General features: G+C 41.0%; 2 protein-coding genes across 6 annotated transcripts in view; both read left to right on the forward strand.

Moving 5' to 3' along the window:
• The window catches only part of LOC118373934 (phosphatidylinositol 4-phosphate 5-kinase type-1 gamma-like), an 88,714-nt gene extending 75,650 nt beyond the window's left edge, over nt 1-13,064 (forward strand). For 3 of the 5 annotated variants that reach the window (XM_052475108.1, XM_052475109.1, XM_052475112.1), the window contains exons 17-18: nt 1,367-1,453; nt 8,125-13,064. In XM_052475108.1, the coding sequence (XP_052331068.1) occupies nt 1,367-1,453; nt 8,125-8,127 (90 nt within the window). In that variant the 3' untranslated portion in view covers nt 8,128-13,064. The remainder of the gene's footprint in view (nt 1-1,366; nt 1,454-8,124) is intronic. The other 2 variants (XM_052475110.1, XM_052475111.1) reach the window with 1 other exon arrangement.
• A 4,594-nt stretch (nt 13,065-17,658) lies between these two features.
• On the forward strand, nt 17,659-20,468 carry LOC118373930 (ras-related protein Rab-11B-like). The gene is made up of 5 exons (XM_035760247.2): nt 17,659-17,844; nt 18,518-18,713; nt 18,851-19,044; nt 19,153-19,233; nt 19,385-20,468. Exons 1-5 carry the CDS (start codon nt 17,805-17,807, stop codon nt 19,525-19,527), a joined length of 654 nt encoding a protein of 217 aa, XP_035616140.1. The 5' UTR covers nt 17,659-17,804; the 3' UTR covers nt 19,528-20,468.
• The last annotated feature ends 788 nt before the right edge of the window (nt 20,469-21,256 follow it).

The following is a 21,256-nucleotide window of genomic DNA, read 5'->3' on the forward strand; positions in this document are numbered from 1 at the left end:
AAAAAGGGACATGGCATTTTTTGTTAAGCTTCAGTCTGCAATCTGGAAATATGTTCAATAGTCATTTCAAATCTTTATATCATTTTGTTGTTCTTTTAGCAGACTAGCTTTAGCTTTAATGTTATTCATCCACCTCATCCTCCGCTTGGAGTTTGTTCATCTTCATGTTGAATCAAATCAAACGGCTGGAGAAGACTCCCTGTAGAGAGAGAGGGGGAATGATGGGGCAGGAAAGGAGGAGAAAGAAGGGATGAGGTGGCTAACTTATAGGAGGAGGCTCTTGGCTTCTCATTTGAGGCCATCTGTCTCTCTCCTCCCGCTCCCACTCCCTGTCTTCCCACCTCTCTCTCTCTCTCTCTCTCTCTCTCTCTCTCTCAAATTTGTTCTCAGTCTCTCCCTGTCTGTCTGTCTGTCTGTCTCTCTCTCTCTCTCAAATTCGTTCTCAGTCTCTCCTCTCTCTCTCTCTCTCTCTCTCTCTCTCTCTCTCTCTCTCTCTCTCAAATTTGTTCTCAGTCTCTCCCTGTCTGTCTGTCTCTCTCTCTCTCTCTCTCTCTCTCTCTCTCTCTCTCTCTCTCTCTCTCTCAAATTTGTTCTGTCTCTCCCTGTCTGTCTCTCTCTCTCAAATTCGTTCTCAGTCTCTCCCTCAGTCTCTCCCTCAGTCTCTCCTGAGTGGCCTCAGAGACAGAGCAGCACTGAGGTGCTGTCCCGGCCAAATACTTAATGCACCTAATAGTAAATGCATTAAGAGCACTTTTCTTTATTGAGAATGAAGGGGGGGGTGCTTTGAGAGAAGATGTCATTTTGTTTGTTGGCAGTGCTGGCTCCCTCGCTTTCCACCCGTCGCCAACCACCCACTCCCACCCTGTTGTCTGGCTGATGTACATTCATCCTTTTTCCTTGTCCACTTCACCTTGGCTTTTGAGATTGATGAGGGGTTAATCAAATAGAAATAGCATAGTCATAGAAAGCCATTCTTAGGCACATGATGCATACCAGCCAGCATTAAAACTGAAGACTTCTGACAGTGATAGCAGGGAATGGGAAAAGACTAACATTCTTTTGAAGGAAATGTTAATATTTCATTACACTAACCCTCTAAACTGTGTTCTGTTCAAATATGATTTCCCTATTTCCCCTGCAGTTAGGCTAATCTATATTCCAAGCTCACACTTTCTGTCCTGGCATTTCCTCCTTTGGCATTTTCTAATTTGATTTCATTTTCCTGGCCTGCCTTGTCCTGTCTATCTCTCTTGCCTGCCTCTGCTTCTCTGTGTGCGTCCAATGGCCCCTTCTCTGTGTGCGTCCAATGGCCCCCGCTTTCTCCCTCTCTCTGACGCCCTCTGCTGTGTCGGTTGTGCACCGACAGCCCCCAGAGGACAGGACCTGGGTGTACTCCCCTCTGCACTATGGCAGTGAGTCTAATACCTTGCCGGATGGGGAGGAGAGCGAGACAGTAAGTAGTGAGAATTACACCTCCAGTATCCAGTACAGTGTGTGAATGGGCCGGCCCACCCGTCGTGCCCACTGAATATGGCCGTGCCAGTTACAACCATTTGGTTCCCTCTCTGTTCACCGTGCAACCCCCAACTCCCACTGCATGCTGCTCAGTTTTTTCACTGTGGTGCCTCGGCCTCATACTCTTAGTCTGTAGGCCTGGCTGGCTGGTTGCATGTAGTTCGGTAACTTGGCACATGTCTCCTTCACCTCATGGCTCATGCATCACCATTATCAGATCCCAGACCCGCACAGCTACTGTTACCAATATCACTATTTTTTTCTGAAACAACTGACCAACAATACAGTATAAGCCTGTGCTTTGACATGTACAGTAAAAAGCAGTTGGTCAGGTGAATGGCAAATAAGTAAAGCAAATAAATAGCTATTACATTTGATTTGTACAGTTCCTCTCTGAAACACAATAATGTGTTTTCTTTGAGGAAAATAGGCACGTTTCTCTTGACATTCACATTGACTTTGAGAAGGGATTGCGTGATGATTATTTTAGCAACCACGTGATGCAGCATGACAACTTTAACGCAATTGGTCGACAGTCTGCTCGGTGGGGCATTATATGTTCATTTTTTCATTGGATTCCTATCTCTTTTGTATAATATCTCTGACAACGGAACCATGCAATGCACCCTGGACTAAAGAGGCAGACAAATAGGAAAAATGTGCTAGACCCTCCATTAAATTACACATTTCTCGAGGTAGGAATATTGCAAAAAATATGATCCATGTCTAATTCGAGAGAAGATCTCCTCCCGAGGTATGATATCAGCCTATGATTAAAATATGACATGTATGATATGCGTTTTCATGATGTAAAAGTCATTTTCCTATTAACTTCCATTGTAGTGAGAGACTTTATCACAGTGCTACGTCATACCGGTCAAATATATGCCTGCTTGAATGCCAATAACGCACAAATATAGCCTCCCCTTTATTGTTATGATGAGAGGGTTAGCATCTCTTGGTATGATATTTGTGCGTCTAACTTTCGCACTTATTATTATTCACAATTCATTTAGGACTATCCATACTCATGGTAGCATCCACCTTAATGTATAGTCGTCGCCAAAAGTTTTGAGAATGACACAAATATTAATTTTCACAAAGTCTGCTGCCTCAGTTTGTATGTTGGCAATTTGCATATACTCCAGAATGTTATGAAGAGTGATCAGATGAATTGCAATTAATTGCAAAGTCCCTCTTTGCCATGCAAATGAACTGAATCCCCCCCAAAAAAAAAGCACTGCCACGAAAGGACCAGCTGACAACATGTCAGTGATTCTCTCGTTAACACAGGTGTGAGGGTTGACCAGGACAAGGCTGGAGATCACTCTGTCATGCTGATTGAGTACGAATAACAGACTGGAAGCTTCAAAAGGAGGGTGGTGCTTGGAATCATTGTTCTTCCTCTGTCAACCATGGTTACCTGCAAGGAAACATGTGCCATCATCATTGCTTTGCACAAAAAGGGCTTCACAGGCAAGGATATTGCTGCTAGTAAGATTGCACCTAAATCCATCATTTATTGGATCCTCAAGAACTTCAAGGAGAGCGGTTCAATTGTTGTGATGATGGCTTCAGGGCGCCCAAGAAAGTCCAGCAAGCGCCAGGACCGTCTCCTAAAGTTGATTCAGCTGCGGGATCGGGGCAACACCAGTACAGAGCTTGTTCAGGAATGGCAGCAGGCAGGTGTGAGTGCACCTGCACGCACAGTGATGCAAAGACTTTTGGAGGATGGTCTGGTGTCAAGAAAGGCAGCAAAGAAGCCACTTCTCTCCAGGAAAAACATCATGGACAGACTGATATTCTGCAAAAGGTACAGGGATTGGACTCCTGAGGACTGGGGTAAAGTAATTTTCTCTGATGAATCCCCTTTCCGATTGTTTGAGGCATCCGGAAAAAAGCTTGTCCAGAGAAGACAAGGTGAGCGCTACCATCAGTCCTGTGTCAAGCCAACAGTAAAGCATCCTGAGACAATTCATGTGTGGGGTTGCTTCTCAGCCAAGGAAGTGGGCTCACTCACAATTTTGCCTAAGAACACAGCCATGAATAAAGAATGGTACCAACACATCCTCTGAGAGCAACTTCTCCCAACCATCCAGGAACAGTTTGGTGAAGAACGATGCCTTTTCCAGCATGATGGAACACATTGGGGCGGCAGCGTAGCCTAGTGGTTAGAGCGTTGGACTAGTAACCGGAAGGTTGCGAGTTCAAACCCCCGAGCTGACAAGGTACAAATCTGTCGTTCTGCCCCTGAACAGGCAGTTAACCCACTGTTCCCAGGCCGTCATTGAAAATAAGAATCTGTTCTTAACTGACTTGCCTGGTTAAATAAAGGTAAAATTGCCATAAGGCAAACGTGATAACTAAGTGACTCGGGGAACAAAACATCGATATTTTGGGTCCATGGCCAGGAAACTCCCCAGACCTTAATCCCATTGAGAACTTGTGGTCAATCCTCAAGAGGCGGGTGGACAAACAACAACCCACAAATTCTGAGAAACTCCAAGCATTGATTATGAAATAATGGGCTGCCATCAGTCAGGGTGTGGCCCAGAAGTTAATTGACAGCATGCCAGGGCGGATTGCAGAGGTCTTGAAAAAGAAGGATCAACACTGCAAGTATTGACTCTTTGCATCAACTTCATGTAATTGTCAATAAAAGCCTTTGACACTTATGAAATGCTTGTAATTATACTTCAGTATCCATAGTAACATCTGACAAAAATATCTAAAGACACTGAAGCAGCAAACTTTGTGGAAATTAATATTTGTGTCATTCTCAAAACATTTGGCCACGACTGTAGAAGTGTTTAGAAACATATGATATTATTATTTACAATAAAAGTAACTCAAATGACACAATACATTATTTACCATTAATTTCCATTGGGAACAAAATAATCTGAAACAACCAAAACAAACAGCAAATATATCCAACAAGTTTGTAGAACCACATTGCATGCTTGGGAATATGGAATCAAATACTACATTTTTGACTACTTTAGTACACATTCAGTGCCTTCATAAAGTATTCATACCCGTGGACTTATTCCACATTTTATTTTGTTACAGCCTGAATTTAAAATAGATTGCATTTAGATTTTTTTTATCAATGGCCGACACACAATACCCCATAATGTCAGTGGATTTACAAATCTTTTTTTTTTAAACTGAAATGTTTTGAGTCGATAAGTATTCCCCTCCTTTGTTATGACAAGCCTAAATAAGTTCAGGAGTAAAAATAAATTGCATGGACTCACTCTGTGTGCAATAAAATTGTTTTTAACATGATTTTTTAATGACTGACTCATCTCTGTACCCCACACATTTGCTTAACCTTTATTTAACTAGGCAAGTCAGTTAAGAACAAATTCTTATTTTCAATGACGGCCTACCTAGGAACAGTGGGTTAACTGCCTTGTTCAGGGGCAGAACAACAGATTTTTACCTTGTCAGCTCAGGGATTTGATCTTGCAACCTTTCGGTTACTAGTCCAACGTTCTAATCACTAGGCTACCTGCCGCCAAACCGATGCTGGTACAAACCAATGCTGGTACGTACAGTGCATTCGGAAAGTATTCAGACCCCTTGACTTTTTTCACAAATTGTTATGTTACAGCCATATTCTTCATCAATCTACACACAATATGGCGCTGGAGGAGCTGGCTGCCATTTTACGGGCTCCTAACCAATTGTGCGATTTTGTGGGAGGGTTTTGCATTTTTTTGTAACTTATTTTGTACATAATGTTTCTGCCACCGTCTCTTATGGCCAAAAAGAGCTTCTGGATATCAGGACAGTGATTATTCACCTCGTACTGGACAAAGATTTTTCTTTAGCGTTTCAAAAGCAAAAGATTTACTCAAGATACCAGATCAAGCCCAAATCCCCATCATTCACATGAAGAAAAGACTCCAATACAGGGGATGCAGGTCCAGTTGCCTTGTGGGAATTCGTCAGCGAGTGGGTAACCCGCCTCTACCATCCGTCCTATTGGCCAATGTAGAATCATTGGATAATAAACTGGATGTGCTCTGATCAAGACTATCCTACCAACAGGTAATTAATTATAAACTGTAATATCTTATGTTTCACCGAGTCATGGCTGAACGACGACGTGGATAACATACAGCTGGCTGGGTTTTCGATGCATCGGCAGGACAGAACAGCTGCCTCTGGTTAGACAAGGGGTGGTGGTCTGTGTCTATTTGTCAGTAACAGCTGGTGCGCAAAATCTAATACTGCTCGCCTGAGGTAGAGTGCCAGCATCGTTTTGTGGTGGTAAATAGATAGCTACGAAGAATATAGATGAACTCTCTTGGTAGATAGTGTGGTCTACAACGTATCATGAGATACTCTACCTCAGGCGAACAAAACCTCATCTCATGATAAGCTGTAGACCACACTATCTACCAAGAGAGTTCCTCTATATTTTTTGCAGCTGTCTATTTTCCACCACAAACCGATGCTGGTACTTAGACCGCAACAAGCTGCGGTCTTAATCATGCACAACGGTGGTAGGCCTAATCACCGACAACGATGAGACAACCTATGGGGAGGAGGTCAGAGACCTGGAAGTGTGGTGCCAGGACAAAAACCTCCCCCTCAATGCGATCAAGACAAAGGTGATGATCGTGGCCTACAGGAAAAGGAGGGCAGAGCACGCCCTAATTCACATGGACATGGTTGTAGTGGAGCAGGTTGAGAGCTTCAAGTTCCTTGGTGTCCACATCACCAAGACAGTTATGGTCCAAGCACACCAAGTCAGTTCTGAGGAGGGCATGACAAAGCCTATTCCCCCTCAGGAAACTAAAAGGTTTTGGCATGGGTCCTCAGATCATCAAAAGGTTCTAAAGCTGCAACATTGAGAGTATCACTCACTATGCTCGGCCTCCGACCGCAAGGCAGTACAGAGGGTAGTGCGTACGGCCCAGTACATCACTGGGGCTAAGCTGCCTGCCATCCAGGACCTCTACACCAGACCAGGTGAAAAATTGTCAAAGACCCCAGCCACCCCAGTCATAGACTGTTTTCTCTACTACCGCATGGCAAGGGGTACCGGAGTGCCAAGTCTACGACCAAATGGCTTCTCAACAGTTTTTACCCCCACGCTGTAAGACTCCTAAACAGGTAATCAAATGGCTACCCAGACTATCTGCATTGTGTTCTGCCACCCACCAACCCCTCTTTTACGCTACTGCTACTCTCTGTTTAGCATACGCATAGTCACTTTAACCATAACTACATGTACGTACTACCTCAATTAGTCAGACTAACCGGTGCCTGTATATAGCCTCACTACTGTTATAGACTCTCTAATGTTATAGCCTCACTACTGTTATAGCCTCACTACTGTTATAGCCTCACTACTGTTATAGCCTCACTACTGTTATAGCCTCACTACTGTATATAGCCTCACTACTGTATATAGCCTCACTACTGTATATAGCCTCACTATTGTATGTAGCCTCACTATTGTATATAGCCTCACTACTGTATATACTGTATATAGCCTCATTACTGTATATACTGTATATAGCCTCACTACTATATATACTGTATATAGCCTCACTACTGTATATACTGTATATAGCCTCACTATTGTATGTAGCCTCACTACTGTATATAGCCTCACTACTGTATATACTGTATATAGCCTCACTACTGTTATAGCCTCACTACTGTATGTAGCCTCACTACTGTTATTATTTACTGTTGTTTTTTTATTTCCTTATCTATTGTTAACCTAATACCTATTTTTTTTAATTGCACTGTTGGTTAGGGCCTGTAAGTAAGCATTTCACTGTTCGGGGCACGTGACAAATACACTTTGATTTGATTTGATTTTAGTCCGTGGTATTTTAAGAAATCTAATCTGTAGTAGTAGTAGAAGCTCAGAGCTTTAGCAGGCTGGCTGACCCTTCGTCAAAGTCCACTGCACTGGTTTATGCCAAGGAGGAAGTAGCTGTGAATGGAGTGTCACTTCCACCCCTGGCCCATTATTTCCCATAGAGAAGACACACACACATACAACTGTCACTTCCACCTCACCATGAGACAGGAGCTGCCACTGCCAGCAGAATGAGTGGAAGCAGAGCCTGTGGGACATGGCATTACAGTGCTTAGTGGAAGGAGACTGTCTCTTAGGGTTTGTCTCGACATAGATGAATACAAACAGTCATGAAAATGTTTTGTTGAGCTGATCTTCATGAGGAAAAATACTACATTTCTCTCTTTCTACCCTCTATTTGTTGTGTTTATGTCCTCCCTTCCCTGCCTTGTGAATGATTGATATAGACCTTTGATGAATAAATGTACTTTGATAAGGGTTATACCCTAGTTATACAGTGCTGTGGGGGAATTAATAGATTTTATTTGACACTATTGGCATGAATATATGCCAAATATTTACAACCTCTATTCCCCTTACAATTTCTCTCTCTCTGTCTCTCTCCCTCTCTCTTTCTGTCTTTATTTCTTTCTCTCTTTCTTTCTCTCTTTCTCTCACTCTTTCTTTCTGTCTTTCTTTCTCTCTTTCTTTCTTTCTCTCTTTCTCTCTCTCTCTTTCTTTCTTTCTTTCTTTCTTTCTTTTTTTTCTTCCACCAACAGTAAACACTCCTCCATAGAGCTGAGAGGTGAATGACTCTGTGGAGAGAGGAGCCATCAGATTGATCCCCAGGCCTTTGAGTGGCAGGCAGCAGAATGATTCCAGTCCCGACCTGTATTTTAAACCATGGATACAAAAGCAGAACAGACGAAATACTGTGAGGAAACCCCCCCTAGACATCCCGTTATCATTGTGTTGATGATATGATCCATTCCTCTCCTTTCACCCCCACCTCAACCAAAAATGACCCTACCATGATAAAAACAGGGCCTCAAATGGCTATGCTACGTCTAGCATGCCCCATGAGAACAGGGGCGTTGGGTCGTCTCTGTTACTCGCCACACATTCCCAACGGTTGATTAAGTCAAATGGTCACATATATTTTATTGATATCATGTTAATTTATATTGTTTGCTTTTTCTTTGTTTTTAGTTTAGTTTCTTTATTTTCTGAACTTTTTTCACCACTTTATTTATTTTCATAAACAGAAAAAATGATTGCTAGACTGTGTTTCACAAAACATGATTTTGTGCGTATTTATAAGCCTACTGTATTATTTGACAGGTTTATTTTTTAGTTGTCAAGTATTTATTTTAACATTTCTATCACAGTATTGCTACACTTCCCATACACTCCTGCTGAATGCACCTCTCATGAGTCTCCAAGCCTCAAAACCAGATCATCGCAACACCAACTAATGTTGAGACATTGTCTATCATTTCAGAATCCTACATCATTACAATGTCTTCCAGGACCACCCAGCTTTTGGATAAATGCAACAACAACAACAAATTCCAAGCATAATGAGTTATTGAGTTCTCTTAATATGAAATGAAATGCCAACAGTTTAGCAATCACATTTTTGGCTCTGGATTTGAGCTCCACTGGACATGGGTATTAGCCAGGCTAGTAGGCTAACTCAAAGTCCTCCTGACTTCAGAGTCTGGAAAGGCTATTTTGACGTCGGCACGATGCGACGATAAGGAAGGGGATGTGCTTGTTTTACTGATTGGTTCTCTTCTGTATTTTTCTCATTCCAACACCCACATGGACAGCCATTCACAGATATCCAATACAACTGTTGAATTTTCAAATCCAAACAACATGAGGGCTCAACCTCTCCAGGAAAAAAAATAAAGAAAAAAAACTAAGAACTAATCAAAACTCATCAGTACATTCAGGAGCACATCTCTGCGCAAATACTGCATTTACAATGGCCTCCTTTCCAGACCAGTGTGTCACAGCTCTCCCTTGCTGTGAGTCACTTGAGTCAGATCAGCCAGGCTAGTGACCTTAGGCTAATGGATTGGATTACTTAGGACAAATAACAATATCATATCATGGCCAGAATTAATTCATACTTCTGTTATTTAGTAAGTGTTAATCAGAAAGGGAATTCAGGCTGCACTTTATGTATTAACCATCATTAGATGTGAAAGTGACGTCTTTATCACAATCCTCTGGCATAGGATTCATGTTTTTTAGTCTTTATGTGGATTACATGTTTTAAGATTTAAGTTACATTTTTAACACTTTTATTGCTCTTTTTCTGTTTCACACTTAGCTTTTTAAATTCAAGTTGGTGTGTTTGTATGTCTGTGTGTGAGGCAAGGTGTCATAACTTGTAAAATACTTACGTGCAGTGGCCAGTTAATCAGTTGTTAATGTCATCAAGAGACCATAGCAGCAATATTTTCTACAGTGCAGTAGTTGTAAAGTTACTTTTAATTGCCTTAAATAGACATTAAAATTAAAATATTGATTTGATTTTTCATTCTAGTGCTGTTGTATTTATTCATTTCAAGTAATTTGTTCAATCCCGTGGTTGTGCTCCTGAGAATGTGTATATAGAATTATAAATACATATATAAAGATATAAATATATTTTCAATTTGAATTGGAGAATATTATTTTTATTTGATTAAATGTTTTGCTGCCGGCAAGAAAAGATGAAGAGCAACACATGAATTTCTGTACCATATGTTTTAATGAGCTGACAAAATGCAGCTCTATTTATGGTGTATAAATCACTGCTGTCTCTGTATGATATCTGTAACTGAAGAGTTTTACTGTACATGCACATCAGTAGGGGTTCTTCCAACAGTTTAGCTGTATTTGTGTGTGTGTGTGTGTGTGTGTGTGTGTGTGTGTGTGTGTGTGTGTGTGTGTGTGTGTGTGTGTGTGTGTGTGTGTGTGTGTGTGTGTGTGTGTGTGTGTGTGTTTTCAAATCGCTATGTGCCCTCACTTAGGGAGAGTCCTTTACAGAGACAGCATGATTTAAAAATGAATATGCATATCAGAAATATGTCTAGTGCATTGGGAAAGTATTCAGACCCCTTGACTTTTTCCACTTTTTGTTATGTTACAGCCTTATTCTAAAATATATTTTTCAAAATGTATCTCTCAATCTACACACAATACCTCATAATGACAAAGAAAAAACAGGTTTTTAGACATTTTTGCAAGTGTATATTAAAAAAAAATAACTATCAGATTTACATAATTATTTAGACCCTTTACTCAATACTTTGTTCAAGCCCCCTTGGCAGTGATTACAGCGTTGAGTCTTCTTGGGTATGACGCTACAAGCTTGGCACACCTGTATTTGTTGAGTTTCTCCCATTCTTCTTTGCACATCCTCTCTGTCAGGTTGTATGGGGAGCGTCGCTGCACAGCTATCTTCAGGCCTCTCCAGAGGTGTTCGATCGGGTTCAAGTCCAAGCTCTGGCTGGGCCACTCAAGGACATTCAGAGACTTGTCCTGAAGCCACTCCTGCGTTGTCTTGGCTGTGTGCTTAGGGCTGTCCTGTTTGAAGGTGAACCTTCGCCCCCAGTCTGAAGTCCTGAGCGCTCTGGAGCAGGTTTTCATCAAGGATCTCTCTGTACTTTGCTCCGTTCATCTTTCCCTCGATCCTGACTAGTCCCTCAGACCATGCCACTGAAAAACATCCCCACAGCATGATGCTGCCACCACCATGCTTCACCGTAGGGATGGTGCCAGTTTCCTCCAGATGTGACGCTTGGCATTCAGGCCAATGAGTTCCATCTTGGATTCATCAGACCAGAGAATCTTGTTTCTCGTGGTCAGAGTCCTTTAGGTGCCTTTCGGCAAACTCCAAGCGGGCTGTCATGTGCCTTTTACTGAGGAATGACTTCTGTCTGGCCTGATTGGTGGAGTGCTGCAGAGATGGTTGTCCTTCTGGAAGGTTCTCCCATCTCCACAGAGGAACTCTGAAGCTCTTTCAAAGTGACCATTGGGTTCTTGGTCACTCCAATCAAGTTGTAGAAACATCTCAAGGATGATCAATGAAACAGGATGCACCTGATCTCAATTTTGAACAAAGGGGCTGAATACTTAGGTTATTTCTGTTTATTTTTAATATATTTGCTAAAATGTCGAAACCTGTTTATGCTTTGTCATCATGAGGTATTGTGTGTAGATTGATGAGGAAAAACAATCAATTTTAGAATAAGGCTGTAACGTAACAAAATGTGGAAAAAGTTAAGGGGTCTGAATACTTTCCAAATGCACTGTATATCTGTGTATATTCATCTATTTATACACCTATACATAAATAGGTGTGTGTGTGTTTGGACTCAATAAAGCAGTTATATGTCTATGAAATAGAGTATTTGCCCATGTTTCCAAAGTTGTGTGTGTCTGTGTAATTCCATGTCTATATAGCTGATGTTGGCAAGCAGGGTATTCCCTCCATGTGTCTCTCGTGCTACTGTTCAGCGTATGCTGTGAAAAACAATCTTCGTTGTGATGTGCTTGATTTTCGTGTGGCCTTTTCCCCTTAGCTTGCAATAAAGCACACAGAAGATACATTTTAAGAGAAGCATATTGACCTGCTTAGTATAGAATTCAACTTTTCAATTGGTGAGAATAGCAACATGATGTTCAAGGCACAGTACTCAAAAATATCTTTGATTTATGACATCTTATCTGAGCAGTACTGGTGAATGAGGGAGGTAAAGAACATGTTTCATAACAACACTCAGGAAAATGTTACTGTAGTTGGTCCTCATCACTACAGAAACGTTTCTGAGGTTACCAGTGAGTCACTTGTCAACTGAGCTGATTATTATGCTAAACCACAAATGAAGTTCATTACTAGACTGGTGGTTACACTTTTAAGTAGGAGGCCTACAGCTATAACAATACAATTGAATAGTAGGAAAGTGTTTAAATATGTTATGCAATCATGGTTTTATTATGTCAAAATTATGAGGTTCTTATGAAATATTTTGATAAGTATTGATCCTTAATTTGTCTGTTCTAATGAAATGTAATAAATGTTCTCAACAGTTGTTTGCACCGTTACCTGCCCATATTGTGGCTATATAATCTTTATTTTGATTATCTTTTTAAATTGAATTTTCTCATTGGTATTTTGCTTGAATGTTTTACATAAGAGAAAATATGCCCTGTGACAGTGCCATTTCATTAAAACATTGAGCTATATATCTGACACCAGTGACATTAAAATGTCTTGTCAAATGTCTGGTCCCGTGTGTCTCAGTTGGTAAAGCATGCCGCTTGCAACGCCAGGGTTTTAGGTTGATTCCCACGGGGGACCAGTAAGAAAATGTATACATTCAGTACTGTAAATCGCTCTAGATAAGAGCGTCTGATACATTTCTGAAATGTAACCAAAAGAAACTGTCAAAGCGCTGGGATGATTCAATTGTATGTCCTTTTCTTAATTTATATGTCAATAAAAAGTTGCGCAAAAACAAATTAAGTAAAACAAAATCATTTTTAAAACGAATACCAACATGTCTATTTATGTCAATGCATTCACTACTGTAAATCGCTCTGGATAAGAGCGTCTGATAAATTACTCAAATGTAACTAAAATAAACGGTCAAAGTGCTGGGATGATTCAATTGTATGTCATTCTCCTAATTTACATGTCAATAAAAAAAACGAATACCAACGTGTCTATTTATGTCACTGAGACGTTCTCATGATCAAAGTGCCAGAGCCAGAGGGCGGGAATGAACGAATGGAACGCTGAAATCCTAAATCAGGTTTCCTTGGAGAACAACAGAGCTACGTTTTGAAAGGTTAGCTAGCTAATGATATTTTATGATTTATAGGACTAGCGGTGGCGGTTCTAGACCATTTCAACTGGGGGGAGGGGGGGGGGTCACAGGGGCACTGCCCCCCCAGAACTGCCACTGAGGACTAGCACATTTAATACTGAAATCTAGCACATACATAATTTGTTTAAAAATGTTGATTTAGAAGTCTCGTTTTTTAATATATAGCTATAGTGAGGGTTTTTCACCCTCTTTTGACATGATGATGGACAATGGAGACTTCACTAAAACTCTCCCCACATGGGAGGACCTGTCTTGCAAGGTTTGTTGTCCTCTCATGTTCATTAGCAAATATTTGTATTTTATATATCTTATTTAACTGTGTCTGGTTTGTTCCAGGGTCTTGGAGACAAAATGTCAAATGAAGGCAATAGTAGATGCTCAAGTCCAGCATCTGGAGTTCTTAGTGATGAGAGAAATCAACCCAGTGGTAAGACAAACACTGTCTTGATTTGGGCCTTTTTTTTGGAGACAGGTTCAACAAATTCCTATTTTTCTTTTTTATAAAATGTTAAAGGGTGTAATTCACTATTTTATTTTCTATAATTCTACAATGTTATATATAACAAGACAGCTTCGTGATGAAAAAGACAGGTCCAAAATGTCATACAAAGAAGTTGAAGCCATGGTCCATGCCCACATGAAGGTGCAGTATGATAATGATTGATGATGCATAGTTGCAAATCACTGTTTAAATTGTTTTTATGGTTTTCTTTTAGTATCCAGTAGTTGGCCATGGCTCTGTGTTCTGCTGTGGGAATCTGCCAGAAAAACAAAAGCGTGTTATGTTTTATGTTCTCAGCTTATTTTGGATCAAATTCATTCAGATGCATGCAAATTGGTGACTAAGTCATCAGCATTGGAGGATAGCTGTCACAGGAAAGACCAGCAGGACAAACACATTATCTTACATACCCCCTCCCTCCAAGAGTTCCTTTTGAAATTAGCGTTTACAAAAAAAATGGGTAGGTACTGAAGTGTTTCCCTTTTTGATTTAGGACTGTGGTTTTTGATGTTTTTTACATTTATTTTATTTAACCTTTATTTAACTAGGCAAGTCAGTTAAGAACAAATTGTTATTTACAATGACGGCTTACCCTGGCCAAACCCTAACCCGGATGATGCTGGGCCAATTGTGCGCCGCCCTATGATGTAAGGCTATAGGACAAGGTTCCCCAACTGGCAGCATGGTTTTATTTGGCCAGCCAAGTTTAATAAGCAAAATAATAAATAAAAAAGTTGGAGAAAGAAATGTGTGTGGAATTTTCATTGTTCGACATAATAGACAAAAAAAACCCACCAGGAAATGAGCTTCAAAAAAATGATTGTCCCACAGCTGAATCTAATTGATGATATTCATAGTCATGTGTGACCATCCTGTATTTATTCTTTGTGCTGTGTTTGACTGAAGGATGACGTGCAGAGCTACCTGATCTCATCCGACTTTACGCGCCTACTCTCTGAGAACGATGCCATAACATTGGAGTTCAGAGATACCAAGAGCCGACAAGAGACTGTGATCAAGAGCCTCCACCTATCCCTCCATTCTGCTAAGCAGGAGAACAAGAGCTCCCAGATCACATTCCAGCAGAGCCTCAGGCTGTTTGAGGACAAAGTATACTCCATGGAGCAGAAACTCAAGGAGTTTGAGGGACAGGTCCTATCTTTGCAGCACAATCTCATGGGCTCCAATGAGAGGACTCAGAGTGTGCAGAAAATCCTCTGGGTCTCTGAGAAGAAGCTCCAGTCCCTTCAGCAGGACCTGGAGGAGTCTGAGAAGAGAGGCCAAAGTCTGCAGAAAATCCTTGGGGACTCCCAAGAGAGGACCCAGTCTCTGCAACAGAACCTGGCTTCCTTTGAGAAGAACATCCAGACCCTCAGGTCTTCAGAGTGCCAGGGAGAAAGTGGAGATTCTGCAGGATGCACTGGACAAGACTGAGTTTGGGCATGTAAAGGAGGTGGGGAAGCTTCAACAGAAACTGAACAGAGCTACAAAGAAATGGTTTTCAACAGAGCAGGAGCTGCACAGCCAGAGTGAGTGCATAATGTTGAAGATTATATCAGATGTTTCCCTGTCACTGTATAATCCTGATTTCATATTGGCTTTGTTAGTTGATGCCTTGAACACTCAATTGCTGGAGGAGCAGTCAAAAGCAAACAAGGAGCTTGAGAGATCTGTTAGATATGAGAAAGAGCTGCAAGACACTATCAAGGATCTCAGGTTAACATAAGCACGCACACACTTTCCTTTATTGATACAAATAAAAACAGATTAAAACAATGAAGATACAACAGTGACCCTAGCCAATGATAAAAAAAAATAAAAAAAATGTACATTTATTTAACGGGTCAAGTCAGTTTTAAGAACAGATTCTCATTTTCAATGACGGCTTAGGAACAGTGGTTAACTGCCTTGTTCAGGGGCAGAACGGCAGATTTTTACCTTGTCAGCTCGGGGATTCAATCTCGCAATCTTTCGGTTACAAGTCCAACGCTCCAATGACTAGGCTACCTGCCGCCCCTGATTGTACATGATATAACTCCCTTATATCCCCTCTCTCTCCACTCTGACAGAAAGAAGCTGAGAACCCAAATTGAGTAGAGGGAGTTTGCCCTGAATAGCCTGAGGATGCGTCAGAAGGACCTGGCAGATGTACAGCACCACGTAAAGGCAGACCTTCTGAGGTGCAGACTGGTCTGTGGCCTGGAGAAGGGACCACAGCACTTCACCCCCCACATGGGTGGCCTGAAGGAGGGGTTCTTCAACCTGAGAACCAACCTGCACTTCGTCCTGGAGAAGGAGGCTGGGAGAGATGACCAGAGGATGCAAGACTGGATGTAGGTGTTAGACAAGAGCAAGGAATGGGAGAAAAAGGCATAAAAACTGGTGAGACTCATCCTTTTGTTTTATTGTAAATCATGTACAATTGATGACCAGTACACATTGGTATATTTTGCTCACGGCACTGTTACTCAGACTAAAAATGATCAATATTCAATGTATTGCTACGAGTCTTGTTACGCTCCCTTAGTTGCAGTAGACCGTTCTCATGAAGAAGCACACCTGAGGTTTCACAAAACACAAGCAACAGAGCATTTATGCATCATTATTACAATATGACTAAGTTGTTGGCTTTATGTTCCTCTTTTCTGCAGGCGGACAGTTTAGATTCTCTGCAGAGTCACCGGCTGCTGGAAGAAGAAGGGGATGAGAGGGAGACAATATAGAGCAGTAGCATGGAGAAGTGGAGCATCACCCTCCCGTCATTCCCCTTCTGCTGTGACGATGCCTCAGAAGAACCTCTCTATGAGACCTGCTTCTCCATATCCCAATGGGTAATCTAATCAGCATTTTGGCATAGATTTCATCATTTAGCCCAGATCTTTTATTTTCACGCTCCCCTAAGTCTCCTGGGAGAGTGGATGGAAGGTTCTGGGGTTTTATGCTTTTACATTTTTGACCCATTACAGTCCTGTATGTATTGTTTTGTGTTCTTTTATTCGCAGGCAATATGTAGGCCGGGAGAAAAGGATTGGGCATAGCGCCCATTGTGGGTTGAAGGATTCTGAAGGCATGCAGCATTTACTAACAGTCCAAAAAAGACTGAAGAACCTCCAGTCAGGTAGAAACCAATCATGTAAAGCTATCACAAAGAAAAATAGTATGTAGATGTCCATTGACCATCTTTGTAGAAAGGCCTTGAAAAACAATGGAACTTTTTAATTGGACAACATTTCACCAAATTATAAAAGAGACCATTGAGTTAAAAATCTGAATATTTTACTAATTGTATGGCATCATATCCTGTTGTTGTTTTGCTTTCTGCCTTTGACACAATCAAAGCTTAGAGCCTTGATTATGACAGAAGTAGGCCAGTGTTTCCCATTTCTTGTTCTGTTTTTTTGTCCGACCAAATTATTTGATTAATAATGTTAGACTAGCTATGAACTGAACTCTTCACTAAATTGTAAGTTATGCATGTTTGTTTCTCTTAGTTGAATTCCAGAGGAGTATCAAGGGTTTACTTCGGACATCATAGCAACAGCAGCTAAAATATTTGGGATCACTGAATTACTGTACAACTGAGGGAAATCCCAGTACCTGACAATATCAGAATTGTTAAAATAATCAGAATGATTTCATGGCAAATAAATAATTGATTCTAGTCCATTTTTGTTAGTTTGTATTTTCAATAATAAGCTCTCCTTCATAAACCATCAAATGCATGTATGGACAGAAATACTAACAAGGTGGAAAAGATTATTGCTCAATCCACATTTTATAGAATGTAGATTTCATAAATACCTATGATGGGAAGCTATCAGTTTTCCTCTGATCACGGCCCTACCTATGGCCATTGGTCAATATTAAATGGAGAAGGATATTACTTGTCAATGTATCTATCAATTAACAGAGATACACCTCTAATTGGTCAAAGCAGTTGTCCCTCAGCTCATGTGCATATTCCCTTTGGAGGCTGTTTTACTGCCGGTCGCTCGGAGCAGTGGTTGAGACGGATTTAGGAGGCTCTCTTTTGTAGTAAAGTACTTTCATAAAGTGGGAAATCTTCAAAATGGGAACCCGAGATGACGAATACGACTATCTTTTCAAAGGTAAGACGCGCCCCACATGTGTTGTTGTAGTCAAAGTTTACATGTACATGTTTTCGCAGTAACGTTAGTTGAAGTTGAAAGGAGAGGAAGTCTCCCCAGCTAGCTAACGTTCACGTTAGCCAAACTAGCTAGCTGATAGCCAACTATGTAACCTGTTAGCTATCAAATAAGCGGTTATCTGCGGCATAATCGGTAGCCTGCTAAACGTCTCATCACCCTTTAGTTTACTAGCTAGCTACACTCAGACAATGTGAAGAAAAAGTCACTAAGCTAACTACTTTTCAACGTTACCACCAGCTGACCAAAGATTGCAGACCGTTTCTTGTGCAATGTTAGCTTGGTCACCACTTGTCTGGCATGAATAACAATTATGACTGACGACTTATCAATTCAACTTCAATTCAATTCAAGGGCTTTATTGGCATGGGAAACATGTGTTAACATTGCCAAAGCAAGTGAGGTAGACTTATCTCTGTCTAAGATACAAATAACTTTGCCTAAGTATCAGCACCAATCATCAGACAAGCTACCAGGAGAAACATGCTCCGTAGTTTTGGGCTTCATTTAGACATTGTTGAACCTAAACAAATGTATCCTGTACTAGTCACTGCTGAACCCTGATCTTTTCCACTGTGAGACGGCAGTGCTTATGTTTTTTGTATTTTGTTGCCAGTGGTGCTGATCGGAGACTCTGGTGTGGGGAAGAGTAACCTGCTGTCCCGTTTCACACGGAATGAGTTCAACCTGGAGAGCAAAAGCACCATCGGTGTGGAGTTTGCCACCCGCAGCATCCAGGTGGATGGCAAGACAATAAAGGCCCAGATCTGGGATACAGCTGGACAGGAGCGTTACAGAGCCATCACTTCAGCGTGAGTGGAGGAGGGTGCTCATCTTCCTGCGACCTGCCCTTTACGGAACCAACGCATTTGGATAGTGTTGAAACCATCCTGAACAAATACCTCTGTGAATCGCACAACCTTTGACCTGCTTGCTCTGTCCCAATCAGGTACTACCGGGGGGCAGTGGGGGCTCTCCTAGTGTATGACATCGCCAAGCATCTCACCTATGAAAATGTGGAGCGCTGGCTGAAGGAGCTCCGGGATCATGCTGATAACAACATCGTTATCATGCTGGTGGGAAACAAGAGTGACCTGCGCCACCTCAGGGCAGTGCCCACAGATGAGGCTTGTGCTTTTGCAGGTAAACTGCAACAATACCACTGGAGGAGAGGGCTCACTCTGGGGACAGAGATGGTTAAAAAGCCACCCATGTTTGTCTCAACTCAATATTTTCATTTTTCTCCCTCAGAGAAGAATACGCTATCATTTATTGAAACATCAGCTTTGGATTCCACTAATGTGGAAGAGGCATTCAAGAACATCCTCACAGGTAAATGACAGGAGCCACTATTCAAGACTATTTACATTAGTTTGTTTTAAGTCAAATTGTGACTTCTAACGCATGAATGCAGTAGGTGCTGTATTAGGTAAATATTTAATGAGTAATGGAAACTTCCTTTTTTTTTTTTTTTTTTGCACAGAAATCCACCGAATCGTATCACAAAAGCAGATAGCTGACAGATCAGCACATGACGAGTCTCCAGGCAACAATGTAGTGGACATCAGTGTCCCCCCCACCACCGATGGGCAAAAAAACAAACTACCGTGCTGTCAAAGCCTGTGACCCTCAATACCACTGTCCCACATCCACTCCTCACTCTCTTTATCTGCTTTTCTCCTGGGTGTTGTGCTGTTGCTGTCTCTTCCTCCATGTGTTTTAGAAGTCTCCTAGAAACCTTGACTTTCTAGATAACATTCCTTTTTCACTTTTCTCATGTTTGTCTGTATGCCATCCTCTAACCTCAACTTGTCTTTTACTAAGTGATAGAATTTTTTTTTTTTTTGGGGGGTTGTATTCAGGCTCTGATCATGTGACCCAATCCTGTAGAAGGACTGGTGAGGGATCAGATTGTTCTGAGCTTCTGGGTCATATCAAGATAAGCTACAGCTTGTGTCAATTGACATCAAAGGTTGAAATATTTAGCATTTTGTCTAACCCCTTTCTTAAAACCTTAACCTGTTTACAAAAAGTAAATTTTGACAAGCTGTATCCCTTTTTAGATAAAACAAGCTTCTGGTTGCTGTCCTTAGAGTCCCTGTCTTGAGTGTGGCATGAAAGGAGCAATAACAGGGATGTGGGTAGTGACAAAGTTTGGCTGATCTGATGCATTTCAGAAAATTGTGCATTTTTATTTTTTGTTAAGCCTGTGGTTCACAGATACACCAAAGTGTGGCTGAAATCAATTTAAATCTGAAATGATCTAATCTAAAATATAAACTTGCAGAGAGGCACATTGGTGAAGATTGGATTTACCAATGGTTTCATGTGCTTTGTTTCACTGTTAGCTGCAAGCCACTGTGTTCTCTCTGTCATTAGATTATACTATGACCTGATCCAGTAGTCAGACTACAATTGAAAGTGAATATGAAGGTTGTCCTGCTGATCACTTCAATGCAACTCGCCATGTAAACTGATTCTGAATGACTAACATCTTTAAATCCCAACACTTAGCTTGGTTTGTTTGGGTGGGGGGGTTCTAATAAAACACTGCAATATCTAGGGTGGAGGATGCTCTCATTGCTTTTCTCTAGTCAAACCGTGAAGTTGTCAAATTGAGTTGACAGTGGAATTTATAAAAAGGTTGCCTTTGTATGATTTGCTATAATGCCTTATCTCCCCTTTCTAGTAGAATTACCTTTTTGGAGTGTGGTTACGTATGTAATTTTGTCACATCCAACTTCTAAATCAAACAAATCGGTTCATCTGCCTTTTCATCAAGGAACACTGAAATGGAAATAAACCAAATTCATGTCATGTTGGCAGACATTTTCTTTGAACAAAAATAACTCAAGTCTTGTAATTAAGTGCTGAAAATGTCCTGCATAATTTCTAATGGTGTATGTATAGCATACCATTGAAAGCTTGATACAGAAATGCATGTTTACATATCTCCTACCAGTAGGAGGACCAATATCATCTCAAATCCAACTTTATAGAGCAATTTGAGACTTATTTACAGATTTTGAAGAATTGAATGCACGGATGCAAAAAAAAAGTGCACTGAAATGTAATGGTAGCCTTGTGCAACGTTGAATACTTTACTTATACTGTATATGCTCACCAGAAGTGTTCATTAGATATTGTGCAACTTTGATAAAATGTCTAAAATTGTATTTTTTTACGATATGCCTGATTAGCTTTATATTAATTAATTTCATTTAATCATTCCAAATAGTTTTTTCCCCCAGGATTTATGCACATGAACGATACCTCACATTCACTTACTCTCATACAAGACATACTGAATTCCAGCAGGTCTTTTAAAGGTGTTAGTTTCATTAAATCCACTATG

Source organism: Oncorhynchus keta, chromosome 22 (genome assembly GCF_023373465.1).
Source record: "Oncorhynchus keta strain PuntledgeMale-10-30-2019 chromosome 22, Oket_V2, whole genome shotgun sequence".
Taxonomy (NCBI): Eukaryota; Metazoa; Chordata; class Actinopteri; order Salmoniformes; family Salmonidae; genus Oncorhynchus; species Oncorhynchus keta.